This window comes from Microcebus murinus, chromosome 1, assembly GCF_040939455.1.
Source record: "Microcebus murinus isolate Inina chromosome 1, M.murinus_Inina_mat1.0, whole genome shotgun sequence".
In the NCBI taxonomy this organism is placed as follows: Eukaryota; Metazoa; Chordata; class Mammalia; order Primates; family Cheirogaleidae; genus Microcebus; species Microcebus murinus.
Genome location: NC_134104.1, coordinates 79,373,687 through 79,395,345, shown reverse-complemented (window position 1 = coordinate 79,395,345; position 21,659 = coordinate 79,373,687). Strand labels below are relative to the sequence as shown.

At 34.9% G+C, this 21,659-nt stretch overlaps 1 protein-coding gene across 5 annotated transcripts in view; it reads left to right on the top strand.

The window, feature by feature from the left end:
• Window positions 1-21,659, top strand: part of YEATS2 (YEATS domain containing 2) — a 98,606-nt gene that overhangs the window by 7,707 nt on the left and 69,240 nt on the right. For all 5 annotated transcript variants that reach the window (XM_076003599.1, XM_076003594.1, XM_076003584.1 and 2 more), the window contains exons 2-6: window positions 8,851-8,969; window positions 11,931-12,028; window positions 12,901-12,993; window positions 16,843-17,088; window positions 18,996-19,111. In XM_076003599.1, coding sequence (XP_075859714.1) covers window positions 8,870-8,969; window positions 11,931-12,028; window positions 12,901-12,993; window positions 16,843-17,088; window positions 18,996-19,111 — 653 coding nt within the window. In that variant the 5' untranslated portion in view covers window positions 8,851-8,869. The remainder of the gene's footprint in view (window positions 1-8,850; window positions 8,970-11,930; window positions 12,029-12,900; window positions 12,994-16,842; window positions 17,089-18,995; window positions 19,112-21,659) is intronic.

The window sequence follows — 21,659 nt, the reverse complement described above, 5'->3', positions numbered from 1 at the left end:
AAGTTGGTAGATTTTTGAAGGTGGATAGATTTTCTAGATTAGGTAGTGTTGGTCTAAAGAAAAAGCAATTTTCCAGAAACTATTTCATGTTTTAAAGTGCTTGTTTCTTTTCTAGAATCTCAACTCCAGATAGAAAGGCATGAGACTTATCTCCATAAGATTTATTGTCAGTTTGAAAGCTCCACTGAAAAGTCCCTATTTAGTGGTGTGTGCAAGATTCAGTTCAATTTATGTATTCTCAGTTACTGTGCCCTAGAGTGTGACAGTCTTGATCTAGTCCAGTTCCTTTTCTTCTTTTCAACCTGGATTTTTAGACAAGTGTTGTTTCCTTTTTGCTTCATTTGGAAAGAAAAATGGCATGGCTTCACAACTGAAACAGCAAAGTTGCCATGAATCAGAACTATAATTTTAGACAATTTTAATGACCTTTGTCTGAAAGTGACTTCAAGGAAGTCACTGGAAGGTTGTGTGGCCTCCCTTGTGTCATCTTAAGAAGAATTTATCTTAAATGTCTCAAAAACCCTTGAATGTCCCATAGCTCACTCTTCAAGAAAAAGTATGTTGAACTGGTGGAGGAAAAGAATGGTAAAACTAACCTAAAGTCAGCTCTCCAGTTGTTGCATTAATGGCTAGACACAGTGGCACGGATAATTTAGATCAGCTGTTTAATCCTAAACTATTCTATGTGCTAGTTTGCAAGGTTGGAGATAGAATACCAGCCTGAATGGATCCTTGGGCTGACCTTATTAGCAAACTCTGTAGTCCTAAGCAGTTTTATTTATAGAAAACTAGGTATTTCTGATCTATAAATACATAATACTTAATGAAACAATTTTTTTGAGCTCAGCTGTCTAGCTTCCCCATTTTGCTCAGCCCTTTATATGTCATACTAGTAATGGCCCACATCAGTTTGATGCTAATGACCCAGACCCCTCTCATCTTCCCACCATTCTGGTCCAATGTGTAAAATTGTAATTGTTTTTATTTGAAAGACCTGTTTTTGTTTCCATACCAAATGGTTTGAAGAAAAAGTGATCATGTAGCCCCCAAAGTGTGAACATATTCAAAAGGTTTTATATATAAGACCAGGCTTAGAATAATTTGGATAGAGTTTTTATCAGTACCAACCCCAGTGAAAACCAGAACAGACTCTTCTCTCTCCTAGATTTCTCTTGGTCTGAGTTTTTTCTGTGGTAGATTCCTTCACATTGCTTGTATTGTAAAATGAGCATAATTTGGGGTGAAAATTAGGTGTATTTTTTTCAGTTATCTATATCAATGGGGGATGACAGTTCTATGAGTAATCTTTAAATGTATGGAAAATTTTTAATTGACATCAAAATACACGTTTTGATTTTTTTTTTTTTTTTTTTAATTTTTTAAAGAGATGGGGTCTTGCTCTGTCACCCAGGCTGGAGTGCAGTGGCATGATTATAGCTCACTGGCAGCCTTGAACTCTTGGACTCAAGCAGTCCTTTTGCCTCAGCCTCCCAAGTTGGGACTGCAAGCATGCATCATCGCATCTGGTGAAGTTTTCTTATTTTTTGTAGAAACAGTGTCTCACTATGTTTCACAGGCCAGTCTTGAACTCCTGGACTTCAGCGATCCTTCTGCCTCGCTTCCCAAAGTGCTGGAATTACAGGCATGAGCCACCATGCCCAGCCACATTTTGATTCTTTTAATAGGACTTATATCTGCCTAATGATTTTTCTCAAATATAGTATTAAAATGGACATATATTTTTTAGAGTGCACATTGGAAAGACTTTGGGAAGCCTGGATGGTGTTTATATAAAAGCTGATGCTATTTTTAGTTTGGAAAATATAATTCATGAAATGTATCACATGTATTTGGATTACTGAGTCAGTTGCATTAAAATGTTCCTAAAGGTTCAACATTAGACATGTGTAGTGCAAACCACCTTAACATCTGGGTCATCCTACTTAGGTTTTAGGATTTAGCTTTTGTTCATTCTGCTTTATTTATTTTTTTCTTTTGCTGGCAGTAAAACCTTCCAGTTGTGATGCATTATTCTTTTTTTTTAATCCTTTTAATATCCTGCTGAATTGGGTTTGTGTCTGTATTCACAAGTGAAAACTGGTTTGCTATTTTCCTCTGAGGGTGACTTTGATCACATTTCCTTAAGTTTGGAAATACTGTGTTTTCATCGTTAGTTTTTAAATAGTCTGTTATTTTAGTTTTGATTTCTTTGCACCATGAGTCATTAGAGGAGTATATTATTTTCCATATCATAGTGAGCTAACACTTTAATATTTAATTTTATTAGAATCAGAAAATGGCTATAACATTTCCATTACAGTCCAATTACAGTAATTAACACTTCATATCCTATTAGATGATTTAAATTTAATGAACTTTTATAGATATTTTTAACAAATTTTTTTTGTTGGGTTCAGAGTTGTATGTATCTATTAATCTGACTTATTATGTTATATTATCCATATCATCTGTATTTTTATCTGTTGACTTGATCTTTTACATTTTTGAGAGATGTTATTTTCCTAAATTATTGTATTTCTGGTTTTGTTTTGTTTTTTGGTGTATTTTGATAATATGTTGTTTGGTGTGTAGTTTATGATATATTTTTATGCTTTTGTTTTTTAATAGTGACATCTTTATCATATTAAATTGTTTTAGCTTTGAATTATTCTGTTATTAATAGTGCCGTGCCTGTTGTCTTTTTGTTTGCTTGTACACATAACTTTATTTTAAACATTTAGCTGTAGTACCTTTGAAGATGCACCGGTGTCAACAAACAGATTTGTAAGTAGTATGAAAAGAATGATGAAAACTTAGTGTAAGCTAGAATGTTCCCTGTGGATCTTTATATTTTGACAAATATTTTAGTTCATTTATTTACTCAGCAATTAATTTATTGAACTGCTCCAAGAACATTGAAGGGGCAAGGTGGGGAGAGCTAATATTGGATGGGGCTCAGGGAACGCCTTCTCTGATAGGTAGACATTTGAGTTGGGATCTGGTAAAGCTAACCTAGGGGAAAAAGCATTCTAGGCAGAATGACCCTTAAGTCCAAAAGCTCTAAGGAAAAGTTGAATTGAAATGTATTTGAGGAATAGAAAGAAAACCAACATGTGTGGATCTTTAAGATAATGGACCAGTGAGGCAGACAGGGCCCAGTTCCTATAAAGTCTTGTAGGTTGCATTACGAAATGCAAATTTATTCTAAGTGTTATGAAAAGCCATTAGAAAATTTCAAGCAGGGGATGATATTATTAGAAAAATATTTTTGAAATTCTTTTCTAAATTGTAGTTTACATATAGTGAAATAACAGATTTTAAGTGTACAGTCGGATGAGTTTTCACAATTGTATATACTCTTAAGGGTTGAGCATTCCTAATCTGAAATCTAAAATGCCTCAAAATCTGAAATTTTAAGTGTTGACATGACGCCACAAGTGGAAAATTTCACACCTGACCTGGTGACAGATTGCAGTTAAAACTTTGTGTAATGCACAAAATTATTTAAAATATTGTATACAGTTACCTTCGGGCTATGTGTATAATGTGTATATGAAACAAAAATGAATTTCATGTTTGGACTTGGGTCCCATCCCCAAGATATCTTATTATGTATATGAAAATATTCCAAAATCCAGATAAGTCTGAAATCCAAAATACTTCTAGTCCCCGAGCATTTCATATAAGGAATACTCTACCCACATAAAATATTTTTGTCACCCCAGAAAGATCCTTCATTCTTCTTCCCAATCAGTTCCCATCACTAGCACCCCCAACTACTATTCTCATTTCATTTACCATAAGTTAATTTGTCTGTTTTAGAACTTGATGTAAATGTGTCGTTTAGTTTGTATTCTGGTATTTGGCTTCTCTTGCTTACCATAATGATTTTGAGATTTGTTCTGTTGTTGGTTGGATCAGGAATTCATTGGGTACACCACAATTTGTCCATTCGCCTGTTTTGTTTTTGTAGACATTTTTTAAATGCCTCTTAATAGAGGAGAATAGATTATAGATTCTCTCATTCACATATTTAAATTCACATATTCTCTCATTCACATATTAATTCTCTCATTCACATATTTAAAGGAACATGGTTGTCTTGTTTACAAAGGAGAAAATATTTTGCTTGAAGTGAAGCATATAGAAAGGACAGGTCTAAAGGGATTATAAAATTATTACCAGCATCTCAGGAACGTCTTTTGGTATAGAAGCAGATGGAAATGATTGTGCCAGTTCCCCTTCCCTCTTCTTAAACCAGATGGGAAAAGAGCACAAAGTTCAGTTAGTTCTGAGATTCAGATGCTGTGAGGAGCATAGAATTATTAAGAAGATACCTCAAGTAGTATATGACTAATCTTTCAAGTGCCTTAATTATTAGATTTTACTCCTTCCCCTCAACAATTGGCCATTCTCATATGATGTAGTGTTTGCAAAACAAACAATGGTAGAGTTCTAGGACTAGGTTCTAGGGTTCTAGATCTTCCCTGACATGAAAACTAAGAGTTTTAATAAAAATTGCCAGTATTATACATTACATAATTTTTTATGTTTTTAATTATACAGTTTTCATTTTAAAATTATCTCTCTCATGTGGTTTATTTCAAAGTATAAAACATTAAGATTTTTGCTTTGGTTTTGGTCTCTAACCTTTGTCAAAAACTCAGACTTGCTTATGTTATTTGAATAGGTATGATACGTTTCAATTGGTAGCATTATACTTCTATAAAGTTTTGTTTTCTTGTGTTATTTATGGAAAAAACATTTTCTACATATAAATTGACATTTACTTTTTATAATGAAGCTATTTTGATAAGATCATTTTAAATTGGTAGAGTGGGTGACAGTAGTCTTATTTTAGCCCCAGCATTACATTTATTTCAGTATTTGCGTTTTGTCCCATAGTATGGAGAAAATCCTTTCTCATATACAAATTAGAAATGGTAACAGTCATTTTAAAACAGTTCACATTACCATCTCTATTCTTTTCAATTTCAACTGATTCAGAACCTAAAGAGGATTAGTAAGACATTTTGTTCCATAGTTGAATTGACAATATCTAACAACTGCTCACATTTCTTTTCCATAAATCTACAAGTCGGCCAAGAAGAATCGAAAACTTAATATTATCATGGGTCATTTGTTACACATTCCAGTCACTTATTTATTACATCATGATGCGAGCATGCCTTAGCAGATGTCCTAACCTCAGCTAGCATTTACTTGAATGTGGCATGTGTATACTTTAGTATTGTTCTTGCTGACAGAAGCAGACCTGAATAATTTAAAAATGCTCAATGCAGAGCTGAAATCTTCCTAAACATGTTTGTTGGGGGCTCAAATGTGTGCCCAAAGATGATAGGAAAAGCTGTATTCTAAGGGCTTCATGAAAAATGAATTACCTTGGCAGCACAAATTAACTCATTAGTGGTTTCTTCCTTTCCACACCTCCCCCCTCATTCTTCTGTTTTTTCCCCTCTTCTAGTTCCCTAGTTTTACAGCAAAAATCAAAAGAGTGTTTTGATTTATCTCTTAAGTGAGGATAAAATAAGATACTGTTTTCTTCAAGGATCCCCAGCCTTTTGGGGGAGGAGCTACTGTTCTTGAGATTACTTGGGAGGTGGGAGGAGAATATGCAGATTATGAAGTCCATAGAATGGGTATGAGAAGATGATGCTGGACTTAAACTCATCCTTACAGATAATCTCATAAGACTCTTGGCCAACTGTAGAAGACAGGTGTCCTCTGAGGAAATGGTATGTTGCAAGAACAAGTTTGGAGATCTGCTGGGATTTATCTACCTCTGATTATAGGTTTATCTACAAGTAGGGGTTGTTTTTTAAATTCTATCTTCAATCAGGAAAAAGAAATGGAAGTTTACTGATTTTTGAGAATGTTCTTTATATAACTGCCCAAGATTTTCTCAGGTTGTCTAAAATTAATTGCAGACCAAATGGAGAAGGCTGAAGAAACAAGACCTTACTCTCACTTTTCATAAGCTTTAAAAACAGAAAATAATAGTTGGACTCCGGGCCTGTCCAAAAAGAGTCATTTTTTTGTAAATTATAGCAGGTAGCTAATGATTATGAATAAAAATTAAGTGACTTAATTCAGGATGTTTATAAATGCTAGGAGTTTTGAGAATATTTTTTAAGCTTAGTGATACTACAGCAGATAACAGTTACTGAAAAAATGTTCTCTCGGATTTAGGACTACATATGTATCATTACATAATGAGTCTCCCAGCTGAATCAAGTGAGTCTGTTTCTCAGATGGATGAAAGAACTGGACTAAGAGCCAAGGGACTTTTAAATTGTTATTTCTATTTTAACTTTGAGGGAATATAAAGTAAATATTTTTGAGTTAACATTTTATTTTCATTAATTTTATTTTAAACACTTTATTACCTCATGAAATACTTATTATATATTTCTGCCTTTGGTTAGGTAGTCTCCCTTACTGGTAGAGCAGAGGTTTTGCAGTTAGGGAACTCTTCTTGTCTATTCTGTGTCATAGATTTACACTGTAAGGGATAATTTATCTAACCATCCTGGATCTGTTTTCTTATCTGTAAAACAGTAGCTTCACACTGTCCAGTAAGGGAGCCACTAGCCACAAGTGGTTATGGAGCTTTTGAAATAAATGTGACTAATACAAATGAAGATGTGCTGTAAGTGTAAAATACACACCCGATTTCAAAGACTTAGTAAAACTATGAGCCGGGTGCGGTGGCTCACGCCTGTAATCCTAGCTCTTGGGAGGCTGAGGCGGGCGGATTGCTCAAGGTCAGGAGTTCAAAACCAGCCTGAGCAAGAGTGAGACCCCGTCTCTACTATAAATAGAAAGAAATTAATTGGCCAACTGATATATATATATAAAAAAAATTAGCCGGGCATGGTGGCGCATGCCTGTAGTCCCAGCTACTCGGGAGGCTGAGGCAGAAGGATCACTCCAGCCCAGGAGTTTGAGGTTGCTGTGAGCCAGGCTGACGCCATGGCACTCACTCTAGCCTGGGCAACAAAGCGAGACTCTGTCTCAAAAAAAAAAAAAAAAGACTTAGTAAAACTATGAGAATATAAAATCTCATTACTGATTTATTTATATTAATTACATTGTTGGGATGATAATATTTTAGAAATATTGGTTAGGTAAAATATATTATTAAAATTCATTTCACTTTTTTTTTTTTTTTTTTTTGAGACAGAGTCTCGCTTTGTTGCCTAGGCTAGAGTGAGTGCCATGGCATCAGCCTAGCTCACAGCAACCTCAATCTCCTGGCTCAAGCAATCCTTCTGCCTCAGCCTCACGAGTAGCTGGGACTACAGGCATGCGCCACCATGCCCGGCTAATTTTTTTTTATATATATATTAGTTGGCCAATTAATTTCTTTTTCTTTATAGTAGAGACGGGGTCTCGCTCTTGCTCAGGCTGGTTTCGAACTCCTGACCTTGAGCAATCCGCCCGCCTCGGCCTCCCAGAGAGCTAGGATTCACTTATTTATTTACTTTTAAAAATGTTGCTAGAAAATTTTAAATTCTGTATGTGGCTTACATTATATTTTTATTGGACAGTGCTGGTCTGGACAGTGTTTCCTAAACTGACTCATGAAATATAAGTGTTTAGTGAAACAGTTGGGAAGAGGAACACTACCAGTAGAACTTACGTAGTGATATAAATGTTCCATATCTGGGCCGGGCGCTGTGGCTCATGCCTGTAATCCTAGCACTCTGGGAGGCCAAGGCAGGCGGATTGCTCGAGGTCAGGAGTTCAAAACCAGCCTGAGCAAGAGCGAGACCCCATCTCTACTATAAATAGAAAGAAATTAATTGGCCAACTAATATATATAGAAAAAATTAGCCGGGCATGATGGGGCATGCCTGTAGTCCCAGCTACTCGGGAGGCTGAGGCAGTGGATTGCTTGAGCTTAGGAGTTTGAGGTTGCTGTGAGCTAGGCTGACGCCATGGCACTCACTCTAGCCTGGGCAACAAAGTGAAACTCTGTCTCAAAAATAAAAAATAAATAAATAAATGTTCCATATCTGAGCTTTCTGTAGCTATTGGCAACTGGTGGCTGTTGAGCACTTAAAATGTGCCTAATTATGAAATATGAAAAATTGAAATATAGAATAAAGGAACTGAGTTTTAAATTTTATTTAATTTTAATTTATTAATAACTTTAACCATATATAGCTAGTACTAGGACAGTACAGACATAGAGGCTTTATGGGACTGTTTTATTTAAAGACTTTTATATCTAGGACTTGTTTATCATATTTGCAAAGGTGTTAATTAGTTTCATATAAGTATATACAGTTTGTGTTTATCATGAGTAATAAATGATCAGTAACAATGATGTCATTTATTGAGTATCTATTATATAGCAGGCACTGTGTAAGTACCAGAGACAGGATTTGTGTAATAAATTATTAAACCCTTAACTGTATCACTTATATTTTTAATGTGCTTAATACTTTGTGAATTCCAAGACACCATGTGGGCTTACTATCGAAATCTGATTTCTTTCCTTTTCTTAAGAGGGTCCTTCTCTGAGAGCAAGGTTTCTTTTGAAAAGTCTGAGCAATGTGCTACTTTGTTAAAGAGTTTTCTCTTGAAAGAGAAACCCATGCTTTTTACCAGGTGACTGATGATGAAAGTATTTTTTTGGAAACTTTTGAAATTAAACTTACACTTTATCCTTTTGGCTTTAAAAGGGGTATGTACATACATATAGGCACAGACTTGTAAGTACCAGTATTATGTAATATATATTCAATATTTATTATATTTGTATGTGTTTAAAAGTGCTAGTATCATGCAGTGTTATTAATTAATTTATTTATTGCTTCATAGTGAAGAACTGGATGTCATCATGTCTGGAATCAAGCGAACAATCAAAGAAACTGACCCTGATTATGAAGATGTATCTGTGGCCCTTCCAAATAAGCGGCATAAAGCAATTGAGAATTCAGGTACAAATTGACCTGCCTTAGAAAATTATTTCTTTGTTGATATTTGCCTCCACTATAAGATTTATAGGAACTAAAATGAAATGAATTTCTGCTGTTGTATATAATTTGAAAGGGTTTGTGAGAGGGATTAGCTAAGTGCTCTGTTTAATATTAATAGTCATACACCATATGTGGCAATAAAAGGCAGAAGATCTGACAGGAACACAATCAGGTAGACAATGAAAGTGTCAGTAATGAGATAGGCTACAAGTTTTAGCTATCATTTTATGTTAAGTACAATCATAAAGTTTCTGATATGTATAGTACAATGTGGCATAATCATATGAGATGATTATAAGTGGTATGTGGATTCAGCTTTTTTTTTAATAATTACATACTATTTTAATTTGCATAGAAAAAAGAGGGATCCCTTCAAACTTATAGTTTCATGGCTACTATTGCTTAGGATAAAGCTAAAATTATTTTAAAATATTTAATTGTGTTGATAAAATGTTTCACGTGGGTCTCAGATGTGGTATATGTCTTGAAGGTGGTATCTGAATGATGAAAATTTGGGAAACATCTAGTTCAACACTGCACTTAGCTTCCAGTGGGTAAATTAAAGTTCAGAGGCATTGAATTACTTGCCCAACATTATGTAATTAGCTGAAAAGCAAATCAATTGTGTGTCTACACAAAAATGTCTTAAGCTATCTCAAAAAATTACTAAATTTGCACTTTGAAAACAAATTATTGCTGAACTTCATTAATGTTTATTTAAATAATCTATATAAGTTAATACTTTTAGCAGGGTAAAGAAAGCATCCAAGTCATAGCTAAGGTGTTGCAGTTTCACAAAGATTAGGATCCCTAGAGTGTAAGTAGTGAAGAAAATTCCTATCTCTGCAAGTGCAAGCAAATTATATATACCTCCAAAAAATCTTTGTGGAGGGAAAATGATTAAATCCAGTCCCAAATAATGAAAACATTTCGCTGCAACTTCCCCCGCCCCATTCACTTGTAATTTTATTTATGAGGAAATACCATTTCCTTTCAATAACAAGCCAAATAAATGTGAAAGTATCATGTAACTTAAATCTGTTACTCAAAAGCTTCACATGGCATAGCTTTTTTTAAAAATAAAAACAAGAATAGGGAAAAGTGATTGTTTTAGTAACATTATAACTTCAGTTTAAATCGAATGTAAATTCCCAAATACTCCCCTTCAAGCAGGGGCAATTTTTTGTTTGTTACTGAGTGGCAGTTTGTTTTTTTTTCTTCTTGGTGTCCATACTCCACCTAATGCTAACCTTTTTTTTTTTCCCAAATTGTTCTCTAAGTAGATTTGGTGGATGCTCTCCTTTGCTTATATTATTTTGTCTTGTCTTGTCTGTGTCTTGTTTTTGTTTTTTCCTTGTTCTGTTAGAAGTGTTTCTTCATCAGTTTGTGATAAAACACAGTCTTCAGTGATCATAGTGTCTGACTCTCAGCATCTACTAAAAGCATCTGCTGGTTTATATATAACTATGATATATATGCATATGTGTATGTGTGTATATATGCTACTACTAGAAAATTCTCTTTTCCTCAAACATGAGAAATATATCAGTCATTTGCCTCTGTGCAGACATATCCACAGAATGCTTGTACCATTACTAATTTTAAATTGCTAATCTTAATGGCATGGTTAATTAATGGGAGAGAAAATGATACAGAATTATCAAAGAGTAAAAATATTCTCTGTAATTTTTCACATACTCCAAAGCATGGGTCCTGATACTTTCATATTACAAACACAGGATCGTTTTTACAAAATCCCAGGTTTGTTTTCAAGCAGTCATTTGGCTCCTCTTTCTTTTGTATCAAGCCATGTTATGTATTTTGATATTTTTAACTTTGAGTTACATATTGCTTTGATTAGTTATCATCTGAATTATGTCACCTTCAGAGGCATTTTCTTTCCTTTTGAATTCCTTTTTTGCTCATTCCTTTGGGTAGTTGTGATCAGAAACTGCTGAATTGCTTGCTTGGCCCTTCTGTACAAAGGAAGTTTTATGAACTGCTCTAGGGTCACAGACTACCTCTACCTAACTCTTTACTTTCTTTCTCTTTAGGGCTGTGGTTTTTCATAGGTCACCAACTATTTCTCTCAGAATTTTCATGGGGTTTTTGTTTGTTTTTTGGTAATTTTATTTTGATATAATTTAAAACACAGAAGAATTGCAAGAAGCACCTATGTCTTATCCAGATTAATTTACCTATTGTTTACATTTTGCCACATTTAGTTTATCATTCTTTCCTTCCCTGGGCAGATGCACACATGCAGATAGATAAGCACATGATTGATATTTTTCTTTCTAAACCACTGGAGAATAAATTGAGCACTTGTAAATACTTCTGTGTATCTCTTAAGGGCATTCTCTCATATAACCACACCACAATTATCAGAAACAGAAAATTTTAACATTGCTGTTAATACATTATGTTACCTAATTTATAGTACTTATTCTAAATGTTATCAGTTGTCCGAATATTATCAGTATTGTATCCACTTCCCAGCCCAGAATTTAATCCAGGTCACACAGGGCATTTTGTTTTCTTATCTCTGTAGTATCTTTCATTCTCTTCAACCTTTGCTTATCTTTCATGACTATTTTATTTGAATAGTATAGAGCAGTTATATTGTAGAATGTCCTTCAATTTGGGTTTGTCTGATATTTTCTTGTGAGTAGATTCAGCATTTTTGGCAGGAATACCACAGAATGATACTGTGGTCTTCAGTGCATTATGTCAAAAAGCACATAAAGTCAGTTTACCCCAATATTAGTGATTTTAATTTTTCATCATTTGGTTAAGGTGATGTCCACTAGGTTTCTCCACTTTAGAGTTAATATTTCTTGGGTTTCTTTTCTTGCTTGCTGACTTAAGACAGCCACTGATTAATTAATTAGGACTTGAATGTATTTTATATTCTTTGTACAGCTCGAGATGCTGCTGTGCAGAAGATTGAGACTATTATCAAGGAACAATTTGCTCTCGAAATGAAGAATAAAGAACATGAAATTGAAGTCATTGACCAGGTATAATGATGATATATTGAAAAAACAGCAGAGATATTGGGAAAAAAATCTATATATAATGAATTGAAAAAAAAAATCTCCTGAGATAAAGTCATGGTTTGCTTTTTCCCCTTTGTTGTTCTTTTTTTTTTTTTTAATTTTGTATTCCTTTTTTTTTTCTGAGACAGAGGCTCTCTCTGTTACTTGGGCTAGAGTGCCATGGCATCAGCCTAGCTCACAGCAGCCTCAAACTCCTGGGCTCAAGCAATCCTCCTGCCTCAGCCTCCCGAGTAGCTGGAACTACAGGCATGCACCACCATGCTCAGCTTATTTTTTCTGTATATTTTTAGTTGTCCAGCTAATTTCTTTCTATTTTTAGTAGAGACGTGGTCTCACTCTTGCTCGGGCTGGTCTCCAACTCCTGAGCCCAAATGATCGCCTGCCTCAGCCTCCCAGAGTGCTAGGATTACAGTCATGAGCCACCGCGCCCGGCCCCCTTTGTTATTCTTTGAAAAATAGCTTTCTTGTTTGGAGGGGAAAAAACCTATTTTTTAAAAAATGAAATTGCAAAAAGGATAAAAAATACTACTTGAAATTTCATTTTAAAATAAAATTTTGCTCTTGTGCTCAATATCTTTGTGGTTATTTCTCAATTAATATGTACACAAATATACATAGTAATTATATTGTATACCCTTGCAGCATAGTTTTTTGTCATTTTTACATCTTTGCTATTCTGATAGGTGGTAAATGTCACTCTAATTTTTCTTTGATTATTAGAGAAGTTGAGCTCTTTTTTTTTTTGGTCATTTGTATTTCTTATTTTGTGATTTGTACATATCTTTTTACAATCGCCATTTTTTTTAAAGTAATGAGTTAATATTTATTTTTAGCGACTGATTGAAGCAAGAAGGATGATGGATAAACTTCGTGCCTGCATTGTAGCAAACTACTATGCTTCTGCAGGTCTTCTGAAAGTTTCTGAGGTAAGTATTCTTCATATTTAGTTATTTTCCAGCCACCCATATTTGTTGTGTGAGGGGAAGTTATGTCAATGTGGAATCCCTACCTTGGAAACATTTTATCTTTTTTATTTTTAATTTTAATTTTTTTTCCCATAACAAAACCATTCAGGAAACATTTATCTTGACCTTCAGAATTCAAGAAGCCTAGCCTACTTTCCCGGGAATATACATAAACTTATTATTATGTTCAACCATGGTCCTTCAGTCATACGTCTGTGCACTGTCAGTAATCCTAAGGAATATTTTTTCCTTTTTACTTAATCCTTCTACTAATTATTAACATTATGTTAGGCTTTGCAGATACAAAAATGAATGAGACCTCATTACAACTTGCCCTAGTTTGTCATTTGATTGTGGCCTGTTTTGGAGTAAGTTATAGATGGAGTTTTTCCTAGCCTTTCATTCAAATAAATGGCAGTTTTTAGTTTCAGAAGATTTGCCCTACTCTATAAGCCCTGATTTCTCCACCTACCTTTTTTTTTAAGAGATGGGGTCTTCCAATGTTGTCCAGATTAGAGTATGTTGGTTATTCACAAGCACATTCGTAGTGCACTATAGCCTCAAACTCCTGGGCTCAAGTGCTTCTCAGCCTTCTGAGTAGCTAGGACTATAGGGCACCATGGTGCCCAGCTCTCCTACTACTTTTTATGGAAAATTTCAGATATACAGAAAAAGGTGAAATAAGCACTTATTTGTGTGTTACTTAGATTTGACAGTTTTAGCATTTTGCCATATTTGCCTTATCTGTCTTATTTTTCTCTAAAATATTTGAAAGTAAGTTCCAGGCATCATGACACCTCACCCTAAACACTTAAGCATGTATTTCTTAAAGGACATTTTTCTTTGTAATCATAGTACCTCAGAAAGTGAACCAGTCCATATTCACATTTCCCCAGTTGTCCTTCAGATCTTTTAAAGCTGTTTTTTCAAACCAGGATCCAATCAAGGTTTATGGATTGTGTTTGGTTGTTTTGTATTTCTAGTTTCTTTTAAATCCAGAACAGTCAGTCCTCTTACTTTTTTTTCCTCCATGGTACTGACTTTTTGAAGACACCAGGCCATTTATCTTATAGAATGTCTCACATTTTGGATTTATTTTTTTCCTTGGGTTACTCATTCATCTTCTCTATTTTCCTGTAACCTGGAAGTCAAGACTAAAGATTTGCTTAGATTTCAGGTTAAATATTTCTGGCAAGAATACTTCATAGGTGATGCTGTATACTTGATGTTTTATCACATTAAGTAGGCACATAATATTAGGTTGTTCTGTTAGTGATACTAAGTTTGACCACTTAATGTGGTTAATGTGATTACCATAAGATCATTCCAGTCATAAAGGGAAGTTTTTTCCTCATTTTGTTTTCAACAAGCAAATGAAAAATAAATATCTGGCTCTTTTATCCTAGTAATCTGTCCAAATTCTGACATAAGGGGATAGGACTGAACTGAAATAGAAATATTTCTTCCTCTTTGACATTTTTTGGAATATAGCTTTTGTTTGTTCTTTTTTTTTTTTTTCATTTCTTTTTCCTAAGTGTTTTTTAATTTAGAATTAATGTCAGCTAAATTTCCTCCTTGACAATACTGACTCAGTGGAAACCAGGGGAGGGCTGGAGGGTGATAATAAGAGATACTTGTCATATTTAGGCTTTTATGTTATCCCATGGAACTTTAGGGTACCTGGCATTGGTGCTACACTGATGTTGTCTAATAAAAACTAGAGCATTATTTGAGTTTAATCTTAGATAGTAGGCAGGTGTTTCTTTAGTGCAGGAGTTTTCATAATACATATTAGAATAAGCTGTATGAGTTTTTTAAGGCTACCATAGCCAGAAGTGGTCCAAAGCCTGGAAGAAGTGGCAGTCAGTTGGCACAAGGTCTGGTGAATACAGTGGATAACAGAGTTTCTCAAGTCCATCCTCTAGTCCACACTAACACATTGTTAGTGTGACTTGTGATCGAGTGTTATCTTGCAAGAGAATTGGCCTGTCTCTATTGACTAGTCTCAGCTGCTTAATCACAAGCATCCTCATCATTTTGTCCTCATGATTTGGTTGCCATAGGCATCCGCTATAATGGATTCACCAGGTTTCATGAAGCTGTAGCGGATAAAACCAGCACTGGACCACCAAACAGAAACTGTTAGCTTTTTTTGATGAATATTTAGTTTTGGATTGTTTTGGCACTTCATCTTTATTCAACCATTGTGCCAAATGCTTGCAGTTATCAAAAATAATCCATTTTTCATCACACATAACAATACGGTATAGAAATAGTTTCCCTTTATGTTGTGACAGCAAAGAAAGGCAAGCTTCTGGATGATTTCTTTTCTGACGCTCGTTTAATTCATGTGGAACTCATCTATCCAGCTTCTTCCTTCCTTTCCTTTCCTTTCCTTTCCTTTCCTTTCCTTTCCTTTCCTTTCCTTTTCCTTTTCCTTTTCCTTTTCCTTTTCCTTTTCCTTTTCCTTTTCCTTTTCCTTTTCCTTTTCCTTTCCTTTTCCTTTTCCTTTCCCTTTTCCTTTTCCTTTTCCTTTCCTTTTCTTTTCCTTTTCCTTTCCTTTCCTTTTTTTTCTTTTCTTTTTTTTCTTTTCTTTTCTGAAATAGGGTCTCGCTCTATTGTTCCTGGGCTGGAGTGCAGTGGCATCAGCCTAGCTCACAGCAACCTCAAACTCCTAGGGTCATGTGATTCTTCTGCCTCAGCTTCCTGAGTAGCTGGGACTATAGGCAGGCACCACCATGCCTGGCTAATTTTTTCTACTTTTAATTGCTACACTAATTTTTTTTATACTTTTTTTAATAGAGATGGGATCTCACTCTTGCTCAGGTTGGTCTTGAACTCCCGAGCTCAAGCAGTCCTCCCACATCACCTTCCCAGAGTGCTAGGATTACAGGCATGAGACACCATGCCTGCCTAGTCCAGCTTCTTTACCTTGCCAGTTTAATTCAAATGGTTCAATATTGTTGGACTAGTAATGTCAAATCTTGCTGCTAATGCACACCTAAGTTGTGATGGATTCGCTTCCACTACAGCTTTCAGCTCATTATTATCCACCTTGGGCTCAGATTGCCCACATGCTTCATTTTCAAGATTAAAATCACCAGCACAGAACTTCTCAAACCATCGATGTTCTGTGCATTCATTAGTCACATCCTTCCCAAACACTTCCTTGATCTTTCTAGCTGTCTGTGCTGCATTGGTTCCACAATGGAACTCATATTTGAAAATAACATGAATTTTTGACTTACTCGTGGTTTCACAAAAATTGCTCTAAAAAATGTGAAAGATAATCAGAAGCCAAAAATCTGAGTTTGAAAGACTAAGAATATACTTTTACAATAAACATAAAACAAGGAGTGTCAAAGTAAAATGTCAGAGATATTGACTATCAAACTTTGTAGTTAAGGAAATTGAACATTTCACGTTTAATAACCTAATACATTTCCTTCATTTTTATGTTTCTTTTAGGAAACTTACTTAGAGCAGTTGATGTGTTGGTGTAAAGTGATGTGAGACTTATTTTTTTGAGTCAAATCTTATTTTCCATATGTTACCATATATTTATCTTCAAAAGATCCCACAACTTTATTGCTTTTAGTGTTAGAAACTTTACATAACTATTTATCACCCTAATTTTTGTTTTGTTTGTTCAGACTCTGTTAAAGAGTTTGGATTTCATTTTATGGGTGTGAGGAGATTTTGAAGGATTTTAAGCATGATACTGAAATAGATAAGGGTTTTGGAGAGATCAGATTTTTGCCTACTTTTGATGGATTTGAGTAAAAGTTTGTTTGCTTTCATTGTTTGCAGGGATCAAAGACATGTGATACAATGGTTTTTAATCATCCTGCTATCAAGAAATTTTTGGAATCACCGTCTAGGTCATCATCTCCTGCCAATCAGAGATCAGAAACACCATCAGCCAACCATTCAGAAAGTGATTCTTTATCTCAGCACAATGATTTCTTATCTGACAAAGACAATAACAGCAATATGGATATAGAAGAAAGACTTTTAAACAACACGGAGCAGAGACCAAGCCGAAATATTGGAAGGGTATAGTTGGATGGATTGGTGGTAGAGGTGGGGAATGGTAAAGGAGAGAGAAACTAGTATTTATTAAGTATGCACATATCTTGTTTAACTTTCACAGGAACTCTAGGAAATAGATTGTTTTCCTTTTAGAAGGGGAAAATGAATCTTGATATGGTTCACATTATATTTGCTCAAACGTGTATCATAACTGAGAATTAAACCCAGGTGTTTCTAATTTTAGAGCTTAGGGCTGTGTGCAGCACAACTCCTGGATACTATTCACATAGATATGAAAGAAACCTTTAGGAGTTGGCGATTCTGTGATCTTGCCCAAGGAGTTTCTGTTTTGTCATATTTATTCTCTCAAGTATAATGGCTCTTTAGTTTCCTTGGAAGACTTTATATTAATTAAATATAACACATATAAATTAAGTATATAGTATATATTATATTTTAAGAGGCTTTAATGGCTGGAGGAAATTTCACAAATAATAAATAGAATTGAAAACCATTTATTGCCTGCCTGTTTAAGTTCCCATTTCAAAGAACTTAAATCTTGTTGATACAATATTTGGCTATAAAATCATGAGGTTAGACCAGTGGTTTTTCTCAACCAGGTATTCTGTGATAGAGGAAATTTCCAGGTGTCTTTCCATGTACTCAGACATAAAAGATTTGATTTACTTTTGATAAAAATAATTTTTTATTTATTTTCTGATGATAAATTCATATGTGTTCATTATTGTTGAAAATTGTAAAATATAGAAAAGAAAAAAATAGAAAAGTGATTCATAATGTTACTACCCCAAAATAAGAACTCTTAGTTAGGATTTACTTATATCTTTTCAGTATTTTTGGGCAAATATTGCACGAGTTTGTTTTTTTTTTTTTTTTTGAGACAGAGTCTCGCTTTGTTGCCCAGGCTAGAGTGAGTGCCGTGGCGTCAGCCTAGCTCACAGCAACCTCAAACTACTGGGCTCAAGGGATCCTCCTGCCTCAGCCTCCCAAGTAGCTGGGACTACAGGCATGTGCCACCATGCCCGGCTAATTTTTTGTATATATTAGTTGGCCAATTAATTTCTTTCTATTTATAGTAGAGACGGGGTCTCGCTCTTGCTCAGGCTGGTTTCGAACTCCTGACCTCGAGCAATCCGCCCGCCTCGGCCTCCCAGAGAGCTAGGATTACAGGCGTGAGCCACCGCGCCCGGCCTGTTTTTTTTTTTTTTTTTTTTTTTTTTTTTAATTTAAAAGAATTTAGGTCATAATAGTCATGGGATTTAGAAACTTAACATATTTATACAGTACATGGTGATTTATATATGTATTTATATAGCGAACATTCAGCACTTACCATATACCAGGCACTTTTCTAAGAACTGTACAAGCAATTGTGTGAGATAGATAATTATTTTATAGAGGAGGAAATTGAGACAGAGAGGTTAAATAATTACTCAAGATTTCATACACATTAGTAAATGGAAGAGCCAAGATTTGAACCCTTAGCAGTCTTATCTCTGTAGTCAAGCTTTTAATTAACCTTTGTATTTATATTCTCATTGAAAATGTTTGATTAATAGAGAAGGTTAAAAAAGTAAATTCCATTGACCCCTTTCTCCATTTCCATTATTTAGCGGTAACTGTTGTATTAATATTAATAATAGCATTTTGTGTATCCTTTCATATCCTATTTGCATGTCCAAAGCATATGTATATGACTATTAAAAACATGGAATTATAGTATACAATCTTTTTAATATAAATTAATATATTATTTATGATAATTTTTTTTATGTTTTGAGAGTTACCACAAAGTCAGAATTTTTTTTTAAATTTGAGTTATTCCATTCCTATCTTTTATGATTTTTTGGTTTCTGTCCTACTGAAAATTGTTCAAAATGAAAATGAATGTTGATTATGATTTTTTTCAGGATACTTCTAGTGTTACTGGCACCCATAAGACAGAACAGCGGAATGCTGATCTCACTGGAGATGAAACTTCACGACTCTTTGTAAAGAAAACAATAGTTGTGGGTAATGTGTCCAAGTGAGTATCCAGTTGAATTTATTTTGTCATCCATTTATGTTAATACTTAATATTATAGTATTACAGTAGGAAGAGGCCTCAGGGATTCTTTTCCCCAAGCTCTTAGTTGTTTCAAAAGTAAATCAGGCCGGGCGCTGTGGCTCACGCCTGTAATCCTAGCTCTTGGGAGGCCGAGGCGGGCGGATTGCTCAAGGTCAGGAGTTCAAAACCAGCCTGAGCAAGAGCGAGACCCCGTCTCTACTATAAAATAGAAATAAATTAATTGGCCAACTGATATATATATAAAAAAATTAGCCGGGCATGGTGGCGCATGCCTGTAGTCCCAGCTACTCGGGAGGCTGAGGCAGAAGGATCACTCGAGCCCAGGAGTTTGAGGTTGCTGTGAGCGAGGCTGACACCACGGCACTCACTCTAGCCTGGGCAACAAAGCGAGACTCTGTCTCAAAAAAAAAAAAAAAAAAAAGTAAATCAAAGTCCAGAGTCTTTCTTAGAGTAATCTTGCTCATTTGTAAGCACAGAGTTTGAATCTAGTACTGCTTCTCTATACAGTGCCATTCTGCCTTGCCTTTCACGATATCTACAAATGATAAATAAGGGAAAGAGATATTTTTCTCAAAATATCTCTGGAGAAGAGGCAGTTTAGTAACCCCTTACACTTTCATGCATAGTTTGCAAAAGATGCTAATTATTTGGAAACCAGCAAGAATGATAAATTCTCAGGCACTATTTTCAACTCTAACTTTCAAATCTTCATTTTCTTCCTCCTCATTTCCATTCTTGCATCTGCCATATATTCGTGATTGGCACTTCCAAAGCTGAAACCAGATTTTTCTTCCTGGGAACCCATTTACTGTTCTTTGTTTTCTTTTTTTTTTTTTTTTTGAGATGGAAGGACTTAAGTAAGATGAATTTCTTTGACTGTTTTTTCTTTTTCAAAACTTTACTTTAGTGCCTTTAATGCAAGCCAAAGAGCTTTGCATCTAGCAACTCACTGGGACATGAGGACAAATAGATAAAGTTTCATTTTCAATCATCCATTTATTTTGATATTTTGGCATAAATACTCATATTATCGTAGTATTATAGTAGGAAAAAGCCTCATCAATGTTTCTCTTAAGCTCTTAGTTGTTTCAAGAGTAAACCAAGGTCCAGAGACTTGAAACTTTGCTTTGGTGTGTCAGTCTTTTTTTTTTTTTTTTTTTTTTTTTGAGACAGAGTCTCGCTTTCTTGCCCAGGCTAGAGTGAGTGCCGTGGCGTCAGCCTCGCTCACAGCAACCTCAGACTCCTGGGCTCAAGCAATCCTCCTGCCTCAGCCTCCCGAGTAGCTGGGACTACAGGCACGAGCCACCATGCCCGGCTGATTTTATATTATATATATTAGTTGGCCAATTAATTTCTTTCTATTTTTATGGTAGAGACGGGGTCTCGCTCAGGCTGGTTTTGAACTCCTGACCTTGAGCAATCCACCCGCCTCGGCCTCCCAGAGTGCTAGGATTACAGGCGTGAGCCACCGCGCCCGGCCGGTGTGTCAGTCTTTGACGTAGAATAAAATAGTGCTTAGTAAAAATTTCTAGGATGTGAGCTCGTACATAAATGTATTTCGCCAAGCATGTTGATGTGTATAAGTTTGGAAGAACTTTTGAGTTCTTCTGACCTAGTTCTAACCTTAGGGGCTTTAGCTAATTCCTAAAAATGTTGATTTGGTTGCCCAAAATGAAATGTTTTAAATTTGTGACAGAAGGTATGGAGCAGGTGTTAAAGGCAGAATACCTGCAAGCTAAAGAGCTATCTCTATCAGTTTGACCTCATGCTGTCTTGTGGTGGTTTCATCATTTCTGCAAAATATGTAAGGGCTGGTTAAAGACATTATAAATCTTCTCATAGCATAAGGATATGTTATGTAAATATTTGGCCTAGATATAAATATGTGGAAGGGATTAAATTATCTTAATAGAGAAAATTTGATTACATTAGCCAAGATTTTAGACTGTAGCAGTTTTAATTAATTTTTTCATGAAGTTTTATTTGCTGATCCTTATTAGTTATAGTTCCTTTATACTCTCTTTTGTCATTTTTATCATAATATCATTTCCTATTTTTGTATATTTTTCACAAATCAGATTGTAATCTCTTTGGGGTAGAAACTACCTTTTTTTGTTTTTGTCTTTTCTGTTTTTGTACCTTATAGTACTGGTTTAGTAAATATTTGATTGATGAATGAATTGATACATTTGTGAAAGGAAAAATGTAAACACATACAAACCTGTTCAAATTAATCAAAGAAGCTAATCAGAGAAAAAGAAGACACAAAGAAATATTGGCAATGAAAAAAAGAAGATATAATTACAGATGCTGCACTATGAAAGAGATAAGAAACTATTAACATTGTTATGCCAATACATTTGAATATTTAGGTGAAATGATTGTGTTTATGCCCAATCTTGTGGCCTGGTGGAAATTCTTCCTGAATTTTCACGCTTGGCCTTTTCTGGGCTGACCTGTCTTATAAAGATGTCACTTCTCTCCAAATTGATCTGGAAATACTTCT